The 22,594-nt window shown below is 38.9% G+C and overlaps 1 protein-coding gene across 3 annotated transcripts in view; it reads right to left on the bottom strand.

Annotated features, from left to right (window-relative positions):
* Positions 1-13,973: 13,973 nt before the first annotated feature.
* The window catches only part of TSPAN12 (tetraspanin 12), a 65,566-nt gene continuing 56,945 nt past the window's right edge, over positions 13,974-22,594 (bottom strand). For 2 of the 3 annotated variants that reach the window (XM_030308300.1, XM_030308301.1), the window contains one exon: positions 14,051-15,566. In XM_030308300.1, coding sequence (XP_030164160.1) covers positions 15,261-15,566 — 306 coding nt within the window. In that variant the 3' untranslated portion in view covers positions 14,051-15,260. Of the gene's footprint in view, positions 15,567-22,594 lie in introns of all 3 variants that reach the window. The other variant, XM_030308299.2, reaches the window with a different exon arrangement.

A 22,594-nucleotide genomic window follows, 5' to 3' on the forward strand; every position in this document is an offset into this window, starting at 1 on the left:
TTTTGAAAATACTGAAAAGTAGGAAAAATAAACAAACACTACATTCTCACCACTAAGATCCAACAAATGTTCATATTTTGACTTGTTTGTTTCAGATATTTCTACTATTTTTGAAAATGAAGAATTAAAATAACAGGTAAAACTTTCCAGATTCCAATTCCACCCTTGCTTTTCCATACACAAACCTTACCCTGAGATTTATTTAAACCTTACAATGTTCATTTGTGTTTTAATCATTGTTCTATGTATGTGAGTATGCAGATTAAATAAAGTTGAGATACCAGAATGTCTTTGGTTTATTGTAGATGAATGGATTCAAAGGCTGGGAGACAGGAATTTGGAATGGTTTTATTATGTGTGACCCACTCACCCACCCATGAACTCTGTCTTAAGGAATTACCCAGAATGCACTACCTTCACTTTTACATTGAAAAATACACTGGTAAAGAACAGACCTACATTTAGGACCTACATCCTAAAAAGCTCAGGGTACTTCAAGCCCTCAATGATGTTGAGAGATGCTCCCTCTGAAATGAGCTCCCTGATGCTGGGGTCCTTTGGCACAGCTGGAGGTGATTGTCAACATGGATGGCAGGATTAGAGCTATAATCAAAAGAGTTTAACCTAAGGAGATCTTCGGTAGTAGCTAATTGATTATGGTGCTCCTCAAAGAAATATATTTGCACGGTCTACACTCTAAGGAAAACACATTAATCTTTAATTCTTATGAACCGTCTTGACTTTAATTGACTCAATGGAGCCACAATGTGTCACATAACCCCCATTCTTGAGCCAGTTTGTAAACACGAGCTCCTTAAATGAAAGGACCAGATTCCTTCCAGTTTAGCTAGCATGTTTCTGCCACAGTACCATTAGAGGTTGTGTAAATCTTCTTGAGTTGCCCAAAGGCACCAGCAATCATTTACTAGTGTGGCTGTGTAATGGAGAAAGTGAAATATTTAGACTTTTCAGACTATTGGACTGACTAGGAGCTAACACAAATTCAGGGAAATTCTCTAAGTCAGTGGCCTGGTAGTCAGAATAAGGACACAAGAAGTCAGTGACCTACATTAAATGGAGTTGAGAAGCCAGAAATTCTTTCTTATAATGCAGAGGAAGGAATGAAAATCAGAGTCCATCTCACAGTGGACTGAGTGGGTCTATCAACTCACTTGTGCTTAACACATAGTTTCTGAATACAAATCATACATTCAACAACAGGAAGTTTACCTACTTCAGCTCTTTTATCTATGTAGTAAGGACAATAAGGCAGGAAGGATCAAATGAAAATGGCTGGAATACTCCCTCCCTTCAAAAATCGAAAATCACCAATAATACTTCAGAAATTTGTGCCGCTTTCAAATTTCAAAGATGGGGGGTGGGTGTTTCTGTCACCTCTCCCAATTAATTCACCTATGTAGTCTATGCCAAGGACAGATGGGTTTGTAGATTTATGTGGATTATCATAAATGTAATCAGGTAGCCTTGCCACTTGCATGGTTGTTCAAGCTGTGGTTAATAGTATGCCATCATTAAATCTGGCAAAACTTTCTCCTCTAGACCAACTAGCAAACAATTTGCTTTTCTGTTGCAGGGGCAGTACTATAGATGCCCTGTATTAACCCTGTGCTTTGAAGACTCTGGCTCTTGTGGTAACCAAGTTCTAGGGATCTTCATCATCTTACCAACCCACCAAACATCACGCTGGCCCACTATTTTGGTAGCACAGTTCCAGCTGACCCTGGAATGAATGTGTGGGAATACTATTACACTGAAGCTGAATTTCTGCACGTCACCCCTCACCTTGACAAACGTTACACCTTGTTCTCTTTGTGCAATCTCACTGTCTTTGTTTTGCCCCTTTACCTGATAAAAAAAATCATGTCTCAATTTTCCCTTACGTAGCCTCTCTTACAAGGTATGCTCATTTTTTTTCTTAATTTTCTGACCATTCCTTCTCTGTGTCTTTCACTGACTCTATTTCTTCAACACACACACAAATAAAGCTCAGTCAAGTCATTGCCCATAATCTCTGTACCCAGAATATGCTTTTGTGTTACGATTCATGAGGAAAGAGGTCTCCAGTGTAGAAATTTTGAAATATAGGGAATTACAAGCATACACATCCTTAGAGCTGGAAGAATCAGAAGGAAGTCTGGGAGATGGCCAGAAATCTACAAGTGATTTCTCCCAGTTGTGAGGCCACCAATGAGAAGCCAGATGACAGCTGCTATAGGAAGAAGTGAGGACTGAGCCTTCTGAACTTATGAAAGTGGCTCTCAATGGAATGATCTACCCTGAAATCATATAAGAAGGAAATTCTGAGGACTCTTTTCCTAAGTAACATAGGACAGTGAGGATACAAAATACTGCTGAGTTGACTGAAAACAATCCAACTGTTTTCAAACAACTATCTTGAACCTGAGCTTTTCCTTTAAAAACTTATAGCATCCTGAATTTGCCATGATAATCTCAAACTTGAATCCAAAACAAAATCTTTACAACAGTTCTCCTTTCTAGTTTTCTCTTCTGTCTCTGGCACTGTATTCTTAATGGTCTTTCTGACTTATAAATCAGGAAGTCAGACTTTATTTCCTCTTTGTAATCTGTGAACCTCATTGTTTTTTTAACTTCCATGCTTGGTTTCTTTCTCCCCAACAATGCTGCAAACATAGTACTTCAAGTTGTCGTGATCCAGTTCTTTATATTGCTATGTTCAGTTCTGTCTTCAAGTATTTTCATTGTTCAGCCTCTTCTCCGTGCTATGCAAATGTAGACTTCAAAAATACGGCCCTGCTGATAAAAACCCACGTGGGGCTCTCCACAGCCTCAGAATAAAGTCCAAAATTCATAGAAAGCCCTCCTCTATCTGACCCTGTCCTACCTTCTCCAACCATAACGGGCTCCTTCCTGCTGTGAACACACACCCGGCTAACGCCTGTCTCTTTGGCTTATTTACAATGACCCTAACCTGAAATATGCTTCTCATTTTTTTCTCATTAAAATCTGCCCCACCACAAGTATAATTCTCCCATGATGTGCCAAAACTTCAGCCCGCTTTGATGTCTTGCTTTCTCTGAAATCCCATATCTGTACCACATACTTTTGCATTCAGCCTTGTACAAATTTTCAGTGTTGTTGATTCAATTCACACATTAATGAGTACCTTCAGCTGCCAGAAACTGTACCAGGCACTGGTTAACTATTCCATGTCCACTTGCCTGATCTCTCCAATTACACTATGAGTTTCTTGAGGCAGGGATTATAGTTTAGTTTATTTACTTATTTATTTATTTGCTGCTCTTCACAGTGTCCAGCCCAACCTATTCTACATAGCAGATGTTCAATGAATCTTACTAAGTTGAATTGAATTGGTCTCAAACTTGGCAAGATAAAATAAGATGAATTCCAAGGAAAACTAAGAGAGAATAGAAGGGAATTAGGAGCCATCATTAGAAATCCGATTATCAGATTGGTTCATATTGAACCATAAGCAGAATCATATAGCACATTATACCTTCATCACAGCAATTTTCTTCTCCAATTTTGCCAGAGTACAGCTTTCCAGAGGGGATTAGATTTTTAAGTTTCGCATGTGTGTAGAACTTAACAACACAAGGGCAGTTAAATTCTCACACACTTTCTCCATAAGAGGTAATAGTCTGAGGTGTGGTTTTTAATTCTGGAAAATGCAACTTTTTTCCCTGTCTAACTGTTCTAGCTTCAGGAACCTGCCCTTTGACAAGCATTTGAACAACAAATTATAAAACAAAGGGAAGTCTCTCCTGCGTCAGTAACAGATGCCTTCCATCTTTGTTGCTAGATCAATCAAAGGTCATTATTTATAGGCCTATTTTGTTAAAACTTCTTTTAAGAATAGGAAAAAATATGTCCTGGAAGCAGAGTAGCGATACCCTGCGTTGGAGTAGAATGAAGTCCCTGAGAAATGGAAGAGATGCTGTATCTGACTGCCTATCTTGCTGAATCGTTACAAGGCTCTAAAGGATCATTTTTAAGAGCGGGCTCAATACTCAATGTGTTCATCTCTGTCCAGGTGAAATTTTCTTACACTAAACAGGAGAAATTTAGCCACATCCTCATAAAGTATCAGCTACTAAACACTAAATTTAGTAAATTGCCCAAATGGTTAGTGAAGAATGGATATCAGCAAAGCTCAGGCCAGGCCTGAGAACTCCAGTTCAAGCAAGAGAAAGGTCAGAGGTGACGAAAGTCCCAATAGGCAAGTAGGGACCTAACCAATCCTCTACATGCTCAGAGGTTGGGACACATCTTCAATTACTTATCATTTTCATGACTATTTTAATTTTTTCTCCCTCCCTTTCTTTCTTGAGGCAACCACCAATCTGCTTTTGTCATTGTCAATTAATTTGAATTTTCTAGAGTTTTATATAAATGGAATCATGTAATATGCATTATTTATTGTTTGGCTTCTCTCACTCAGCACATTTCTTTTGATTTTTACCCATGTTGTTGTATATATCAATAGGTCATTCCTTTTTTTTTTTTGGCTAAGTTCCCTTCTCTAAGCATAATTACTTTGTGATTTACCTATGTTGTTGCAGGTATCAATAGACCATTCTTTTTATATTATTATTGAGTGATATTCCATTATACAGGTTTAATGCAATTTGTCCATTCACCTGCTCACGGACATTTGGCTTGTTTCCAGTTTGGGGCTATTGCTGATAAAGCTGCCATAAACATTCATGTGTGAGTCTTTGTATAGAAATATGCTTTGTTCTCTCTTCAATAAATAAGTACCTAGGAGAGGAACAGCTAAGTCATATACTAAGTGTATGTTTAGCAATTTAAGAAACTGTCAAACTGTTTACTAATGTGTTTTTTTGTTTTTGTTTTTGTTTTTTTAAGAGAGAGACAGAGCAAGCAAGCAGGGGAGAGAGGCAGAGGGCAAGAGAAAGAATATTAAGTAGGCTCCATGCTCAACGCAGAGTCCAACAGGAGTCTTGATTCCACGACCCTGGAATCATGACCTGAGCCAAAAGCAAGAGTCAGGAGCTCAACTGACTGAGCCACTCAGGTGCCCCATATCAAACTGTTTTCTATTGTGATTCTGCCATTTTACATTTGTACCTTCAATGTATGAGAGATCTAGTTCCTCCACATCTTCAACAACACTTAGTATTGTCAAACTTTTCATTTTAGCCTTTCTCGCAAGTGATACATTGTGGTTTTAACTAACAGTTTCCTAATGAATAATGTGATTTAGTATTTTTTTCATATGCTTATTCTCCATCTGCAAATATTCTTTGTGAAGTGAATGTTCGAATATTTTACCCATTTTAAATGGAGTTTGTTTTCATATGACTGAGTTTTCAGAGTTTTTATATATTCAGGATACAAGATCTTTATCATATATATGTTTTGTAAATATTTTCTCCCAGTCAGTTCTTTGTCTTTTTATTCTGTTAATGGTGTCTTTCAATGAGCTGTGTTTTTAATTTTGATCAAATCCAATTTATTAATTTATTATCTTGAAGATTATGTTTTGCTATCATATCTAAGAAATCTTTAATCTGAGGTCGTAAAGATTTTCTGGTTTTTTTTTTTTCACCGTTTATTTTTGAGAGACAGAGAGAGACAGAGCACGAGCAGGGGAGGGACATAGAGTGAGGAAGACACAGAATCCGAAGCAGGTTTCAGGCTCTGAGCCGTCAGCACAGAGCCCTACACGAGGCTCAAACTCACCAACCATGAGATCATGACCTGAGCTGAAGTCGGATGTTTAACCAACTGAGCCACCCAGGCAACCCATGATTTTCTTTTTTTTTTTTTCTAGAAGTTTATTTTAGTTCCACATTTAGGCCTGTGATTCACTTTGGATTACACCATTTTATCTTCATGTAATTGTCTTGTACCATTTATTTAATGGTGCAAAATATAGAACAAGTTTTGGGGTTTTATTTTGTTTTGTTTTTTTTTTGGTTTTGCATATAGATATCTTATTGTTCCAGTACTATTTGATGAAAAGACTATCCTTTTACCACTGCATTGTCTTTGCATCTTTGTCAGAAATCAGTTGTCCATATATGTAGGTTTATTTCTGGACTCTCTGTTCTATTGAATCAGTACCACACAGTCTTAAAACCCAGTAGTATTGTTAGCCCTCTGACTTTGTTCTTATTTTTCAGCTTTTTAAAACTACCAGAGGTTTTTTGCATTTTCATATGAATTTTAGAATTAGCTTGCCAATTTCAACAAAAACTTCTGCTAGGATTTTGATTGGAATTTGAACCCGAAGATCAATTTGGGGCGAATTATCATCTTAACAATATTAAGTATTCTGATCCATGAACATGCTGTAAGTCTTCATTTACTTAGGTATTCTTTAATCTCTCTCAGCCATATTTTATAATTTTCAATGTCTAGGTCTTGCACATCTTTTTTCCCCTTGGATACATCCTTCACTATTTAGTATTTTTAATGTCATTGTAAATGGTGCTGTGTAATTTCAATTTCTGATTGTTCTTTGCTAGAAAACAATTTGTTTTTTCATACTGACTTTGTATTTTTCGTTTTTACTAAAATCACTTACTAGTTCTAGTAGTACTTTTGTAAATTCTACTGGATTTTCTGCAAAAAAAGACAGGCAGACAGACTGGATGCCTTTTATTTCTTTTCCCTGCCTTATATGATGAGGGGGAAAAAAAGCCTTATATATTTAACCACGTAGCAGACCCTCCATTTTCCTTTAACATTTCCTGTAGTGTAGTCTGCTGGCAAGGAGTGCTTTTCAGCTTTTGTATGTTTGAAAAGTCTTCATGTTACCTTCATTGAAAAGATATTTTCACTGGGTAGAAAATTCTAATTTGACAATTTTTTTTCTTTCAGTTCAAGATATTATCCCACTGTCATCTTGCATGCATTACTTTTTCCAGTAACCATTTCCAGTGGTTATCTTGATGCTTGTCTGTATAACATGACTTTCCCCCCTACCCCCCTCTGGCTGTTTTAAAGATTTCCTATATATTGCTGGTTTTAACTAAAGTGATTATACTGTGACTTGGTGTCATTTTCTTCAAGTTTTTTGTGGTTGGGGTCCTTTTATATTCCTGGACTTTTGAAAATCAAGCTTGGAAAATTTTCTAACATTACTTATTCAAATCTTTCTTTTGCTGCTCTTGCTTGAGGACTCTAATTACATGTGTATTAGACCACTTGACATTGTCACAGTTCAGTGATGTATTTTTCACTGGTTCTAATTTATTTTTCTGTTTCAGGTTTCTTTTGTATAATTGATATTGCTATGTCTTGAAACTTGTTAATCTTTTCTTCCACAATGGCTTACTTGCTGTTAGTTATAAGCAGCATATTTTTCATGTCATGCTTTGAAGTTTTTACCTCTCAAATTTCAATTTGATTGCTTTCAAAATTTCTTCCCTATCTCCATTTAATTTTTCTAACACATGAATACCAAGGTAATTGCTCTTTTAATTCTTTGTCTGCTAATGTATCTGTGCCAGTTCTGGATCTATTTCAACTGATGTTTTCCTCATTATGGGTCATGTTTTCTTGCTTTTTAGCATAACTGGTAATCTTTGATTGGTTGTCAAACATTGTAAATTTTCCCTTGTTGGGGGTTGGTTATTTCTTTATATCATTAAATATTCTTCAGTTTTGTACTGGATTCAGTTATATTACATGGAAGAAGTATAATAATCTATGGTCTTGCTTTTATGATTTGTTTGGTGCCAGTAGAGCCCTATTTATTCAAAGATTAATTATTTCTCACTACTGAGGTGGGACTTTCTGTACTCCACTCACCGCCCTATGAATTATGGGTTTTCTGGTCTGGCTGGAGAGAATAGCACTATTGCCAGCCCTCTAGGGACACTAGGTACCATTTGCTCTGGTCCTTTTGAATGTGTTGATCAATACTCTTCTGAATACCCATTCTACATATCTGTTGAGTTCTTGATCCATGCATTTCTTTTCTCCATCACTCTCAAACTCAACTGCCTTGGTCTCCCTGTATTCTGAGCTTAATCTCCTCTAAATATGAAATCCAGGCTCTACTTAGATTCTCCCTCCTTCACCACATACTGGAAGCTCTCTTAAGGAAGTAAGTTGGAGAAACCACTGGACTCACCTCATTTGTTACCAGCCTCTTACACATCATGGTCTTTAGTGCCTAATATCCAGTGTCTTAAACAAAAATCATTGTTTCAAACATTTTTTTCTTATTGTTATACTTCAGGCATAAAGATACATTTGATCCCCATTATTCCATTTGGCTGGAAGTAGAAGTCTCATTTTGCATTCTTAATGTTCATAATAGATATATTCAACAACATTTTATCTCACAAATTAAATACAGTATTTATACCTTCCAAATTCTTAGACTAAAATGAAATTTAAAATAAATACATTTATAAGGCTCTAGCTTGTCCTTGATATAATATCTATCAAAGATAAATGAGTTAACAAAATAAATGAATATAACTTGTGAATATATAAAAAAAATTCCTAAAGAAACATTAATTAGCAAAATTCAGCAATATATTAAAATAATATGTCATGACCAAGAAATTAAGAATAATCTAGGAAATCTGTTAATATACTAGCTCTCTTGTAAAGTAGTTAAGAGCAAAGACTTTGAATTTAGACAAACCTGGTTAAAATCACACTTATTTACTGTGTAATTTGGGGTATGTTCCTTAAGATCTCTGATCCATAGGTACATTTTCTTTATTATAAAACCTACATCATTGGTATTATGAGAAGAGTAAATAGAAAACTGTATTTGAGGAACTCAGCACAGAACTTTTGGATGCCACATGTTATTTAAATATTTATTTATTTTGAGAGAGAGGTAGAGAGGGTGCACTCATGCACAAGCAAGGGAGGGGCAGAGAGAGAGAGAGAGAGAGAGAGAGAAAGAGAAAGAGAAAGAGAGAATCCCAAGCAGGCACTGTTAGTGTAGAACCCGACTCTGGGCTCAATCTTAGGAACTGTGAGATCATGATCTGAGCCAAAATCAGGAGTCAGACACTTAACCAATTGAGCTGCCCAGGTTCCCCCACCACACATTTCTTTAAGTTGCTTTCTAGAATTGCATGAAAATTGCAAAATTAGTGGTGATCTACTATAATCATTAATTCTCCAGAGATTTTTCTCAGTGATGTATGTGAACTCAGATTTTACTGTGTACACTTCTAGTTTAACAAGTGTAGATTCAAAAGTTAAAGGGTTTGGGGGTAGGCATAAAAGCATTTTATAAATGTGAGACTCTATTATTGTATTAGACCACAAGTACAACTTGATAGTTCACTCAGACATTCATAAGACTTTGACTGAGCTCTAACCGCATTCTACAGATCTAATCTACATCCACTTACAGCTAAATGAGTACTTAGCCCATGAGAACCCAGTGTCCTCAACCCCAGTCAAGAACAGATGGCCTCCTTTAGAGTACTTTCTCCTTCTTGAAATCATTTTGGATAACAGCTTTTGATTCATTAAACTAACTCATAATTCATGCATGTATTAATTCATACACATAGTGAAGAGATATGCACTGATACCTAAGAAACACTACCCAGCCCTAGGCAGTGTTGAGTGGGATACAAAAGAGCATATTTGTTCTCAAGAGACACCAGACATACAAAGAGAAAATAATAATATAAATGAAAAATAGTGTTGGGGCGCCTGGGTGGCTCAGTTGGTTAAGCGTCCGACGTCGGCTCAGGTCATGATCTTGCGGTCCGTGAGTTCGAGCCCTGCGTTGGGCTCTGTGCTGACAGCTCAGAGCCTGGAGCCTGTTTCAGATTCTGTGTCTCCCTCTCTCTCTGACCCTCCCCCATTCATGCTCTGTCTCTCTCTGTCCCAAAAATAAATAAACGTTAAAAAAATTAAAAAAAAAAGAAAAATAGTGTTATAAAACAGAAAATACAAGGATCAAACTAGATATCATGGCAACAAATGCTGAGCTCACAGAGGGAAGCTTTTCTGTGGGCTGGAGTTGTCAGGGGAAGCTGCACATAGGAAGTAGCTGCTGAGCTGGGACTTAAAGGCCGAGTGCAGGGTGAGCTGGTGGACATGAAGGTATGTTAGAGGAACACCCCGATGTGAGCAAAATCAAGGAGGCCTCAGATATATCCCACAATGTTAGCGGCAACTAGTAGACCATGGTTGGCCTGTGTGGCTCGTGTGTATTGACCTGTGGGAAAGTGCAAGGGGACGGGTTTGGAAAAGTAAATTCATGCGGAAGATCTTATTCTGCAAGTACTGAGGAATGTGGCAGAGATTGCTAAGTGACACCTATACCAGTTTCCCCTCCTTCTATGGTCATAGAACTTCCTGGTTCAACTGGATACATGGGTGCCTGGAATAAAGACTGTTCCCCCAGCCCCCTTATAGCTGTGAGACGTGAATGGAAGCTATGTGTGTTTCTGGGTATGCCCTGAAAGGGAAGAAGCACGTCTCCTCCCATCCACTTTCCACTTTCTCCCGCCTGCTGCCATATATGTGAGAGTAGAGTGTGCCATTTGGGGCCATGTGAGTGTGGGAAATGCCTTGACGCAGCAGAGCGGCAGGAGAAAAGGGCTTGAGTCCCTGACTCCTTCAGGCAGCTGTACCTTGGGCTACTCACACAGGTACATTTTATGAAATATCAAATCACTTCCATTTTGTTTAAAGCACTGGACTGCAGCCAAACCTGGGTGCTGAGCTATCACTTTCCTGTAGCCCTCACTTATTAGGGCAAACCTAGGACGGCCAGTCCCCTCTGGCTTCATTTATCCCAACGTGCCACATAATTGCCATATACACAGATGAGCTGGACACCTCTGTCTTAATCAAAGCCAAGAACTCCTGGGAGGGTTTGAACGAAGAAATGACATGACAGGAATTGTGTTTTATAAAAATTGAGTGACATAAACAGTGTCACCTGGGGCTAGGAGTGGGGATTGTAAGGGATTTACAGCAAAGGCATGTAGTGGAACTTTTTGAGATGATGAAACGTTCTGTATCTTGATTGTGGTTGTAGTTACATGAGTCTATAGATTTGTCAAAACTAATACTTACAAATATATATAGTTTATCACCTCAGTAAAGTTGATTAAAGAAATTAATTTGGCTGTGTATATGTGCAAGATAGATCAGTGGAAGGAGACCAGAGATGGGAGAAGAGAGAAGAGAGAAATGTAGTGCTTCAATCGAAGTTTTAGATGATTTGAACTTGCTCTGGGAAATCGTAGGACGAATGAAATCAGAAAAGAGGGTCATTTTGAAGGAAGAAGTAACAGAATTTGGAGGCAAGTTGGGCCTAGAGATACTGATGGCCATGGAGGAGGACTTGGCTTTTCTGTGTAAGGCAACAGCTGCACTTCACCACAGGCTGATGAAGACACCGTGTCACAAAGTGGTGAGGCAGGGAGGGTAGAGCACTGCCACTTTACCTAGTTAGATGTATTTCTTCAATATCTCCGGGTCTCTCTCCTTCATTTGTATCACAGGGATCATGATGCCTATGGATTGCAAAACGGTTGTAGAAAGCAGAGAAAATATGTGTAATACACCTGGCACCCTGTGGCCTGGCACCTCATGGGCACCCACGAATGCACGAGATGAGTGATTGCAGTAACATTCTAAGAGAAAATAAATGACTATCAAATGGCACGAGAGACTCTCCCCAACATGTTTCTAGGAGGTGCGTGGAGGCGAGGAAATAATTCGGTTAATAGGAAAGAGGAATCCGCTTGTAAATCACAGGATGATAACAGGAAGTGGGGTTGGATGAGCTACATAGCGCTTGGCAGTATTGTTTTAAAAGGGGTGGCTCCTTTTGCCACAGAAGATTCAGTGGTTTATTCGTTTCTCCTCTCTTTACCTCGCTTGACTCATCCACAGGAGTGGGAGTTCAGACAAAAGGAAGCTCTTGTAGCATCCTACTTAAGATTCTCCTCATATTAGATTTGGTTCTCAGCCCATTTTCTGTCAGGCCTCCTGAGATGGGAAAGCAATGCATAAAAATTCTCAGGCTCCCAGTGAACTCTCTGAGCTCCAGACTGGAGTTTACAGCTGCCTGTAGACATCTCCGTCTGCACGTCCTTCAGGCCTGGCCCACTTGGTATGTCCCAAACCAAATTGATTACCCTCCCACACACCGGCTCCCCCTCCAGTCTTCTATCTAGGCTAATGCCATTGCCAATTTACTAGCTACAAACTGTAGACATTTCAGGTCTTTTGCTTCTCAACCCACACTCAATTTGCTGCCCATTTTTGTGGATTCACCCTGTTGTAATCTGTTTTATGCTTTCCTTATTTGTTATTATTATTATTATTTACTTCCATTGCCCTAGTGAGGATCCTTCCCTCTCCAGGACCACAGCAACAGCAATCTACCCAGCCCCCCTCCAGAGTCAGAGTCTCCGGTGTTCTAGAACTCTGGACACCTGGTAGCTACACGAGGTAAAGAATGGCCGCCCCACAGGGATGTGTAGTAACTATACCTGTCTCACTGCTCACTGGCTAATCCAGTTAAGTTTCTGAGAGGCAAATCCTTTCTGAGAGTACTTCAATGACTTCCCATTTAGCTTACAAAATGAATTTCAAAACCTAAATTTCACTCATTTCCTTTCTCATGGTATCTCTTCAAGCATCCTGTGCTCTAACCACATCAAAGGACATGCTCTGCCCCCAAAATAATACATACTTATTAACTTCAGAGTCACGGAATGTTCTCCATGAGTGAGCTAAACTCTACTTTCCTTCCTGACTCAGCTTGAAGGCCTTTTTTTTGGTGTAGCTGCCTTAATTCCACTCTCCTTAGTCTCTCATTCCTCAGCATGAACCCACTCACTGCATGTTCTCCTAAGAGTTTTATCTGTGGCTGGCACAAGGGTCTCTCCACCACATTTTACAGTGCTTGAGGACAGACTCTCTCCTGTCATTTCTGAATCTCCAGGGCACTTTGAATGGACTATTAACTAGGCTGAAAATAATCTTAAATTTTCACCAAAAGTGGTGATTTTTTTTATAAAAGAAAACGTTTTAAAAACTTCCAAAGAAATAGCAATTTTTTTTTTTTTTTTTTTTTTTTTGCAGTATACGCAAACAGTGAACTCCCTCAGCTCTACCATATTAAGTACACTTTTTAAAGTCCCTTGCAGTTTTATTTTTCCAGGTGCACTGCCACCGTAAGAGGCCCGTGTAGACCACGGCTATAAATGTCATTTGTTCCCATTAAGCAAGTGTAGTATATATAAGATGTCTGTCTAAATTTATGTTGACTCCTCTGGAGTACTAAGTCAGGTAATATATCAAAAAATCTAAAGTCTAAAAATGTGGAAATTGGCTTTTATTTAAAATTTGCAGATTTTCAACTGAGGTCAACACAATATGTACTTGTTCTTCCTGTGACTGAGACACATCAACCAAAAAGCAGCCACTTAGATAATTTGACCATTATCCAAATAATTCAAATAATAGTCATAGCTGTCTCAATTCCATGGGCATTTTAGGTGAAGTTATGGGGAGCTGGATGTTGAGGAAATTATAAAAAAGGACACTTTTGGTTCTGGCTGAGCAAGGAATTTACTCAGTTTTTATTTGAATCTACGGGAGAGATAAAATCTGGCAGTTAATTTCAAATGTTGCATTTCTTAGACTCATTTGCTTCTAAAAGTTACTTGAAGAAACTGGGATGTGAAAACATTGAGAAGATGAATCAGCATGAATGTGCATATTTTTATGTTCTAGCAAACAACTACATTATCTATCATTTAGCTCAAAAACGAACCTGAAAAGTAAGTGGGCATCTTTTTGTCTTTTCTCACTGAGGATACATCCTCTTATAGATTAGTTCCAGAGTTTGGCAATCATTATTGTTACTTTACTTAATCATTTCTTCTTATATTTCTCTCCCCTTGCCAATCATCATGAGAGGTAAAAGTGTTCATCGTGTATAAAAATTAGACACAGACAAATTATTACTCTCTAGAAAATATTTATTGACACATTTTAATTTTCTTTTCATTTTCTAATAAACATTATACACAAAATACAGTAAAATGCACTCTCCCCATTTCAAATAAATATATTTTACTCTTGTAAAAAATTTAATAATCTGTGTAATTCACCACAGTATCTTAATCAGTGAAATAAAGCGAAGAAAATCTCTAAATTGTCACTTATTTTAATGATTCTCTTGGCATTTTGCTGGAGAGAAGGGACAGTATTCTCTATGGAGCTGTATTCAAACTTGTGGACTATTGCCTATTGTTTGGAGAAGACAAAGGCTTTAAAAAGTGTTGAGTGTCAAAAAGAGCCTTAGTTTGGGAGAAAGGCAGCATCCAAGATTTTGCTAAATGAACTACCATTATGTGCAAACTTCCTTGGAATATTTCCTAGAGACCAGACGACATTCTGACTTAAAATGATTCCTATGCATCACACTGGCAATCTTTCAAAATTAGTGGTTAAGTATTTAAATTAACAGTTATGTACGTAATATAAGCCCAAGACGGATTTTTAAAGCTCTATTACAGGAAAGGTTAACAATAATGGTGCTATACAGGACAAATTTATCCTTTCCACTCACAATTGTTATTCTTAACATTATAAGAACTGAAATCTACTGAATTATACAGACTTACCACAGACTCTTATATACACATAGATCCCTGATCAGTTTAAGACAATGTGTTAATTTGCTCTTGTTAAGTAACAAGAATATTTTAGTAACCAGAAAAAAAATCACATTTAGATAGTCACCAATCTTCAAAGTTTTCTTATGTATAATCAACCCACTCTCCAAAAACTATGTCACCAAGTAATACAATTCATTAATACTGCCTAACTTCCTGTGTTAGCAGTTCATTGGTACTTGATATACTAGCAAGCTTATGAAAATAAATCAAACTTTACTGTGGCTCCAATGCCACCAGAGCATGGCTTGTTTACATGGATGCGGAAATGCTGGTCAAACTAAGCCAAAGCATGAGCCTCAAAGAATAACTGTGTTCAGTAAAAATCTTACACAGGCTATAAAGTGGGTATTGGATCTGTCCTCAGCATTATAAAGGGCATCAACCGTTGTCCAGGTGGTGACTTACAAAATGGAATTTTTCCCTCTTCACTTTAAAGGGTAGAAAATTATATGCTCCGGCATTCCTTATGGCAACATTTTTATTTCTACACATTTCTGAAACAGATAAGTGTGTGCTCAAGAATGCACGAGTCCAATAAAATAAATTTGTAGTTTCCTTCTTTGACATCCTCTATAATTCCTCCATCTCGAAGTGTGTAGTAAAGCTGTTTGCCATAGATGTGTGTTCAAAGATCCTCGACAGGCTTGGTTTCAACAGTTCTACTGAGTGACATGACAGGTGCTGAGTCGTGTCATTCTTCAGGGACATCATTTGGTCTGTCCCAGGCTCCCTTCGATCATAGTAGAGAGCCCAGAGCAGAGTAATGGTGAGAATCATGGCCAGGATCTGTGTCACTCCAATGGAGATCCCCAGAAACCTTAGCACCTGCAGTTGTTTGGTTCCCCTCAAAAAGGAATACATTTTCTTCCCACAACCCTGTAAAAGAAATAACACAGTCAGTATTACTTTGGGTATGTCACGGAGGGTCAAATAGTGAAAACAAACAATCTGTGCCAGTTAATGGAACCAAACAACTTGAATCTTAACAGTTTAACACAGTGACTCTCAGCAGGGAACACCTATGAGAAACTGGAGGGGGGATGGAGAGGAGCACTTTTTGAAAAGCCTGCCCAGGTGATTCTGATGAGCTTACTCCTTTTTCTGTCTTCCTCACCACCTGACATTGAGAATCACCAGCACAAAACACAACTAGAGCACGGTTGGTAACCTTTTGTTTGTGTCTTTGTTTGTAAAAGGTCAGATAGTAAATCTTGAAGCAAATCTTTGCCGGCCATATGGTCTCTATTGCAATCACTCATCTCTGCCACCGTAACAAGCAAGCCACCATAGACAATATGGAAATGAATGCATATGGCTGGCTGCCTTTCAGTGAAACCTCATGAACCAAAAAGCAGTAGGCCACATTTGGGGCACAGGCCATAGATTGCTGACCGCTGATATAGACTGATCCAGATTTTGCAAAAATGTTTCCTTATTATTGTTGGTATTCACTGTTAGGTTATAGCTCATTGCTGGAAGCCCAGCTACCCAGCCTGAGTGGCAGAGCCCGGGCTGTGGACGGACTGGTGACTGCAGGGTGGCCCGCTGACAGTGAAGCTTCTTGTCCTCCCGCTTTTAGGTAATTCGGCCTTAAAAGTACCTGGGGTATTGTCTGTTGGGGAATTGCCCTCGGCAGGCCCCCTGGGAAAAGAACCATTAGGGAAGAAGATAAGGTTCCGCAAGAAATTGTGCGGCCTTACGTTTAGCCCTTGCCATTCCCTATGGAGACTCCTCTACTTGCAGGAAGGATGGCCTCGTGCAGTTGCCAGCAAAGGCGGCCAACGAAGGAGAGACACATGGATCCGAAAGCCCCACTCCGGTAACTAAGGAGTGTATCTATGGACACAGGTCACTCTGACCCCTGGGCCCACTTGGCCCCCGGAGGCATTCCAGATGATGACGAACCTAGTCGGTTAAGCTACAGAATGGTTCATTGGTTCCTAGGTGCATTGTCTCTCTGAGAATGTATAAGGCGTGGGTTTCTAAGGCCCTCTTGGCCCCCTTCCAGGCACCTCAGATCCAGGCGAACACTTTTGTTCTTCAAAACCACGAATGGTTCAGGGAAACTAAGAGGTAATGTCCCTGTAACTGTTCCACTTGAGGTGTTGAGAGATAAATGACCTTTCGTGAAAACAGCAAAGCAAATACTTAAGAGATTATAAACATAGATACATAATAAAAACAATAAAAGAAATTAATCAATAAGCAAAGGGCAGGAGGGCACGTTACGGAAAAACAATCATGTTATTCCTTATGGGGTAATTATACAAAGGAACGTTTTCAAAATTAGATGATGTTAGAAAAACATAGATGACGTATGTTACAAGGGAATCACTAGCATATATAATGCCACGTTTACTGCAATAAATCGGCCAGTTCAACACACTGCTGTTGTCTGTGTCCATTTTTTTTTTGTTTTGTTTTATTTTCACTTTTTCGCCGACGCCGTTCATCCTTCGGGAACCCCTGGACCTGCTGGAGCTGGACTCCGGCAGCTCATTTGGTCACAGACTCGTCCCCAAGGATCAGGAACGTTTGCCCAGTCTGCTGCTGAAACTTGCTGATAGGTGGAAATTAATCTATTCCCTTTCACCTACCATCACACACTTCTGTCCACTGCCTGAGAAGAAATACAAAATGGGGGGAGGGGTGTTCCTGGCACGGCATCGAGTCTTTGTTGGATTTATTTATTTATTTATTTACAGACAGAGTGCATACGTGAGCAAACCAGGGAGGGGAAGATGGAGAGGGAGAGAAGGAATCTTAAGCAGGCTCCACACCCAGCATGGAGCCCGACACAGTCCTCAATCTCACGATTTTGAGATCTTGATCTGAGCCAAAATCAAGAGTTGGATGCTTAACTAACTGACCCACCTGGGTACCCCAAGTAAGGGTTTGAAAAGTATCTTTAGTTTCCCTACACGCTAAAGACACCTGACTTGAAAGGATTAGCAAAGTTTCTGTTTGTATTTAATTTTAAGTATAAAAGGCTAAGGAGTGCTTGTGGTAGAGAGAAGAGAATTTTGAAAGAAAAACAGAAGAGGGGAAAAAAGGGAAAGAAAAACTATGACTAAAGATAACGGCGGGGGCAGGAGGTGCAAAGGAAAGGAGGGAGAATGCAACTAACAACTGTCCAAGTCACTTCTCCAGTGAACAAAGCAGAGAGAACCTGCCAAGTCTCTATTGAATCCACCACAAAGAAATGATAATTCCCTCTTCCAAAGGGAAGCTGATTCTAAATGAAGGTGAAAATCTAGGAAAGAATTTTATAATAATAAATTTCAAGGACTTGGAAGATTCTGAGTCTTTGCTCTACTTGGAAGAGAACAAATTTGCCTGCCACAGTTTCATGGACTTTGGCAGAAGACAGAGGCCAAGGACTTTATTACTCATAGCAATAGCAACAGCCAGAGTATGTGCCAGTTCCTCGAGATCCAAGTGCAACATGGAGACAACCAGATGATGCCTGCACACAGTGGACTGCATTATGAAAGAGAAACCTGAAGTTTAGGGAACCCTAATCTTTCATACTGGGCAGTAAGCATAAATGTCCTTTGCATCGGAGAAAGATATCATCTTTATTATACTGGACAGTAAATAAACCTGCCCTTTCCTTTGAAGGGAGACACCATCTCTATCTTCAAGGCTGTTTCTGTGCAAAAGCCCTTGAAAAGATAGTCCAGAACAAAGGCATCCATTGCTTCTGCATATAAGACATGAAGAAATGCAAGAGACCCATGGGAAATTATCTCCTAACAAGAAGAACTTGACTTTTCAAAACTTTTGTTCTGAGTTTGTGCAGTGATTCATTCTGCTTACCCTATTGAGGCAGCTACTTGAATAAAAAGAAATTGATAATTACATTGAAAATTTCCTCCTTGGGGATAAGTTGGATAAGCGTCCAACTTCGGCTCGGGTCATGATCTCATGGTTCATGAGTTCGAGCCCCACATCGGGCTCTGTGCTGACAGCTCAGAACCTGGAGCCTGCTTCGGATTCTGTGTCTCCCTCTCTCTCTCTCTGTCCCTCCCCTGCTCGTGTTGTTTCTCTCTCTCAAAAATAAACAAAACAAAAATTTTTTTTAAATTGCCTCCTTGTTTTCTTCTCTAGATTTCAGAAAGAACTCAACTAAATCAAGGGAAGCAAGACTACTGAATCAGTTGTGAATCTGTGCATTATGTTGGAGAAGAAGAATGAACAATACATAATTCTTAGATTTCCAAAGGCATTGATCAGTAACTTTACTCCAATAAGTCATTATGTTCAAGAAATACAAAATCATGTAAAACGAGTCCTAGACATGCTTCAAGAACTTTTTCTGGTAAATCATGTAATACAAATTAACAGCAAAAGATTAGTTAAACTTCATCAATTTCACCAAAAATGAACTTAAAATATTTATAATTTAATACTACTTAACATGGGTTTAATAAAATCACTTCTTCGGCCATCTTACCTTTTTAATACACACACAAAATGCATGTATGCACACACATGCACACACAGTCTGTGGGAAACCAAAATAGCTGTCACAGAGAAAATTCACCGAAGTTCAAATACCTTTCAAAGAATTTCATTGAGCTAGTTCATCAGAGCCCTCTCACCCTTATGTTTATGTGTAATTCTAACAAGTATCCTTGCATGACACAGTATAGAATAATAGTTAAGACCATGAACCGCAGAGCCAGAATTCTGAGTTTCATATCCCTGCTCCACTTACAAGCTATGTGACTTTGGACACGTTACTTAATCTCTCTGTGCTTCAGTTTTCTCATCTAACCTGATGAGGTTTTTTGGGGTGATTGTGGGGCGTCTGGAGCCAATGGCCAAGAAAGAATTCTTGAAGATGTCTTCAGTGCAAAAGGGTGATTTTATTAAAGCACGGGGACAGGACTGGTGGGCAGAAAGAGCTACCCGGGACCATGAGGAGAGACTGGTTTTATACTATGGGGTTGGGGGAAGTAAAGTCCAGAGGAAGTTTCCAGTGAGATTTTCCTATGCTAAAGAAGACTCCCAGGATACTGGAGGCCTAGCTATTGTCAAGCTAAGGTTGTTTTTCCCTCTAGCAAAGCATTAACATTAAGACAGCAGGGAGTTCCTGGAGAAACACTTTACTCTGCCAGCCTCAAGTATTTGTCAATGGGCTGCAGGTTATAAGGAAATTAAATTCTATCTGCCATTTCCTCTGTCTTTGTTTCCCACACCAGGCCCACTAAGGATTAGAAAGCTCAAATTAAAATAGGTAAAAAATTAGGCCGCCTGGGTGGCTCAGTCAGTTAAGCATTTCTCAGGTCGTGATCTTGGTTTGGGGAGTTGGAGTCCCATGTTGGGCTCTGTGCTTACAGCTTCGATCCTGGAGCCTGCTTAGAATTCTGTGTCTCCCTCTCTCTGTGCACTCCCCCCCCCAAAAAAAAAAAATTAAATTAAATTAAAAATCAAAAAATAAAATGATAGAAAATCTATAAAAAGCAAGTATGAATAAACAGGTACAAGGAAGGTACAACATTTTTTAAAAGAGAATGAAAATACCAAATCACAGCATTGTGCCATCTCTGAGTATTGATGCAACAGCCCTTGCTCACAGTAGCCAAAGTGGCTGATGCTGTTTTTCTGGGCAGTGAAGTAACTATCTAAAATGATTATTTGCCACTGATACATTAGATCACTAGCCTTCTCATGGAGCAGAGAAGTATTAATTTCTTTTTGGTTTATTTATTTCTTTTGAGAGAGAGAGAGAGCATGCACAAGTGGAGAAGGAACAGAGAGAGAATCCCAAGCAGGATCTGCACCATCAGCACAGCCCAATGTGGGGCGCAAACCCACGAACCGCGAACCATGAGATCATGACCTGAGCTGAAACCGAGAGTCGGAAGCTTAACCAACTGAGCCACCCAGGAGCCCCAAAAGCCATTTTATACAGTTTGGAAAGGGTCACATTAAAGATAGTTAAATTTAAAAGCTTTAGCTTCAAACAACCGGAAATTAATTTATATAGATACATTATTTAACATCATTGCTAAGTAAGGCAGTACCAGATCACCACATCCATCTTTAGAAAAAAGAAATGGATATAAAATGGCAGCGGATTATGTTTAGTTAATTCCTTACCTATATTCATCAGTACTTAGAATAAAAATGGATGTTTAATAAGTAAATAAAGGATTAGTTAGAATAGATAAATCAATAATTTGGTAATAATAATTAAAATAAACTTCAGAATTAAATGTAAACCATTCAAGAAATACATATGCTAATGATTCAATCCTGTGAAATACCATAAGTCAATTATCATTTGATTTTTACTTTTTCAGTTGTCACTGGTACTTAAATTTTACCTGTATAGTTCTTCTTCTTCTTCTTCTTTTGTGGCACCATGTTATGAATGGGGTAGCATTATCATGATATATAGTTCTTATTGTCATAAGATCTCCCACCCCTTTTGGCTAACTCATTCTAACTTGAAAAACTGTGCAGGAAAGGTAACGTTTCTTGTTTAAATCAGTGAGTAAAATCAAGGAGAGACTGATAACCAAACTACAGTCTATTGTGTTTCATATTTTGGCTTTGGGGAAAGTCTGTTCTAATTATATTTTAAACAACCACATTTGTAAAAAAGGTATAGTAAACTATATCCTCTGGGATGGTTTGGGGGATGTGATATACTAGCTAACACTGAATGTTCTAGAGTGGGAGGAGACCTTGTAAGTTAATAAGTTCAAGTTTTAACCTTTAAAAATATGGCTAAAAACCACTTCCAGAACAACATCAACAAAACTGGCAGAGAAAGGACCTCTATATAGTTTCTCTTCCACATAAGTAATGAAAGCATTAGCAAAAATTGTCACAATCAACTTTTTTAGAACTCTGAAAATTAACCAAAGCTTGTAGCCACCTGAGGAGCATTATTCAGAAGTACCTGAGTCTCAGTAAGAACAGCAAGCTGTCACATTGTAATTAGCCCTATCCCATCCCCTCTCCCCAGCTCTGCAGCAGCCTTGAAAATCAACAGCCCATAATTATGGTGAAAACCAGTGGCCTGGAAGCCAGAGGCAACAGAATATGACTGGAGCTCCTTCAAAGCCCCAGTCTCAGATAACTGTCATTATTTGTCCTATCTGGCGGTACCCTGGAAGACCTCATTTGCAAGGTTGTTTTTATTTGAACCTGAGTTGGAGCTCAACCGGGCAACAGCCTTTTCCCTGGGGGTATTTGTCAAAAGCACCCAGAGGAACACTGAGGCTGCCTGAGGCAGTGCATAATAACTGCACAAAATGAGCTGGTCAAAAAGCTTAAAAAGAAAATCTGGGGGAATGAGAAGTCCACAGGGACCTTGGCAAACCTCTGGGATACTTGTGGAACTTTCCAAAGTTACACACAAGAACAGGGCCGTGCTTATGTTCAGGGCCGTGTGCATGCTAAGGGAAGACCTAAGAAGGCCCTGCAATCTTACCTCTGGCTAACTTTGAGGCTCTGCGCACCCTTGACAAAGACCGGGAGGCTTATTAGTTCCAGGCATCTTAAGGAAATCTCTGATCATTCATTAACTGTCCCTAAGTTAACAGGGCAGACTTTAGTGGCCACACATGACAAAGAATACAGATTTTACAGAATTGATTCAGGAAGGTCACTAATGAATAAACAAGCAACAACAAACTCTTGGGAGGGAGGAGAATCTGATTTCCAGAGTTGCCACATTATATTATTTACAATGTCCAGTTCTCAACAACAATAACAAAAATTACAAGGTGTGCAAAGATACAGGAAAGAATGACTCCCATACAAACAAAAAAAAGTCTTCAACGAAAATGCACTTCGAATGAGAGGAATTCACTGCCCCACTAGACAGTTTTGTCCACGCTTGAACAACATTAATACTTAAGCTTTTCCTTATTGGAACCTATCTT

This window comes from Lynx canadensis, chromosome A2, assembly GCF_007474595.2.
Source record: "Lynx canadensis isolate LIC74 chromosome A2, mLynCan4.pri.v2, whole genome shotgun sequence".
Classification (NCBI taxonomy): Eukaryota; Metazoa; Chordata; class Mammalia; order Carnivora; family Felidae; genus Lynx; species Lynx canadensis.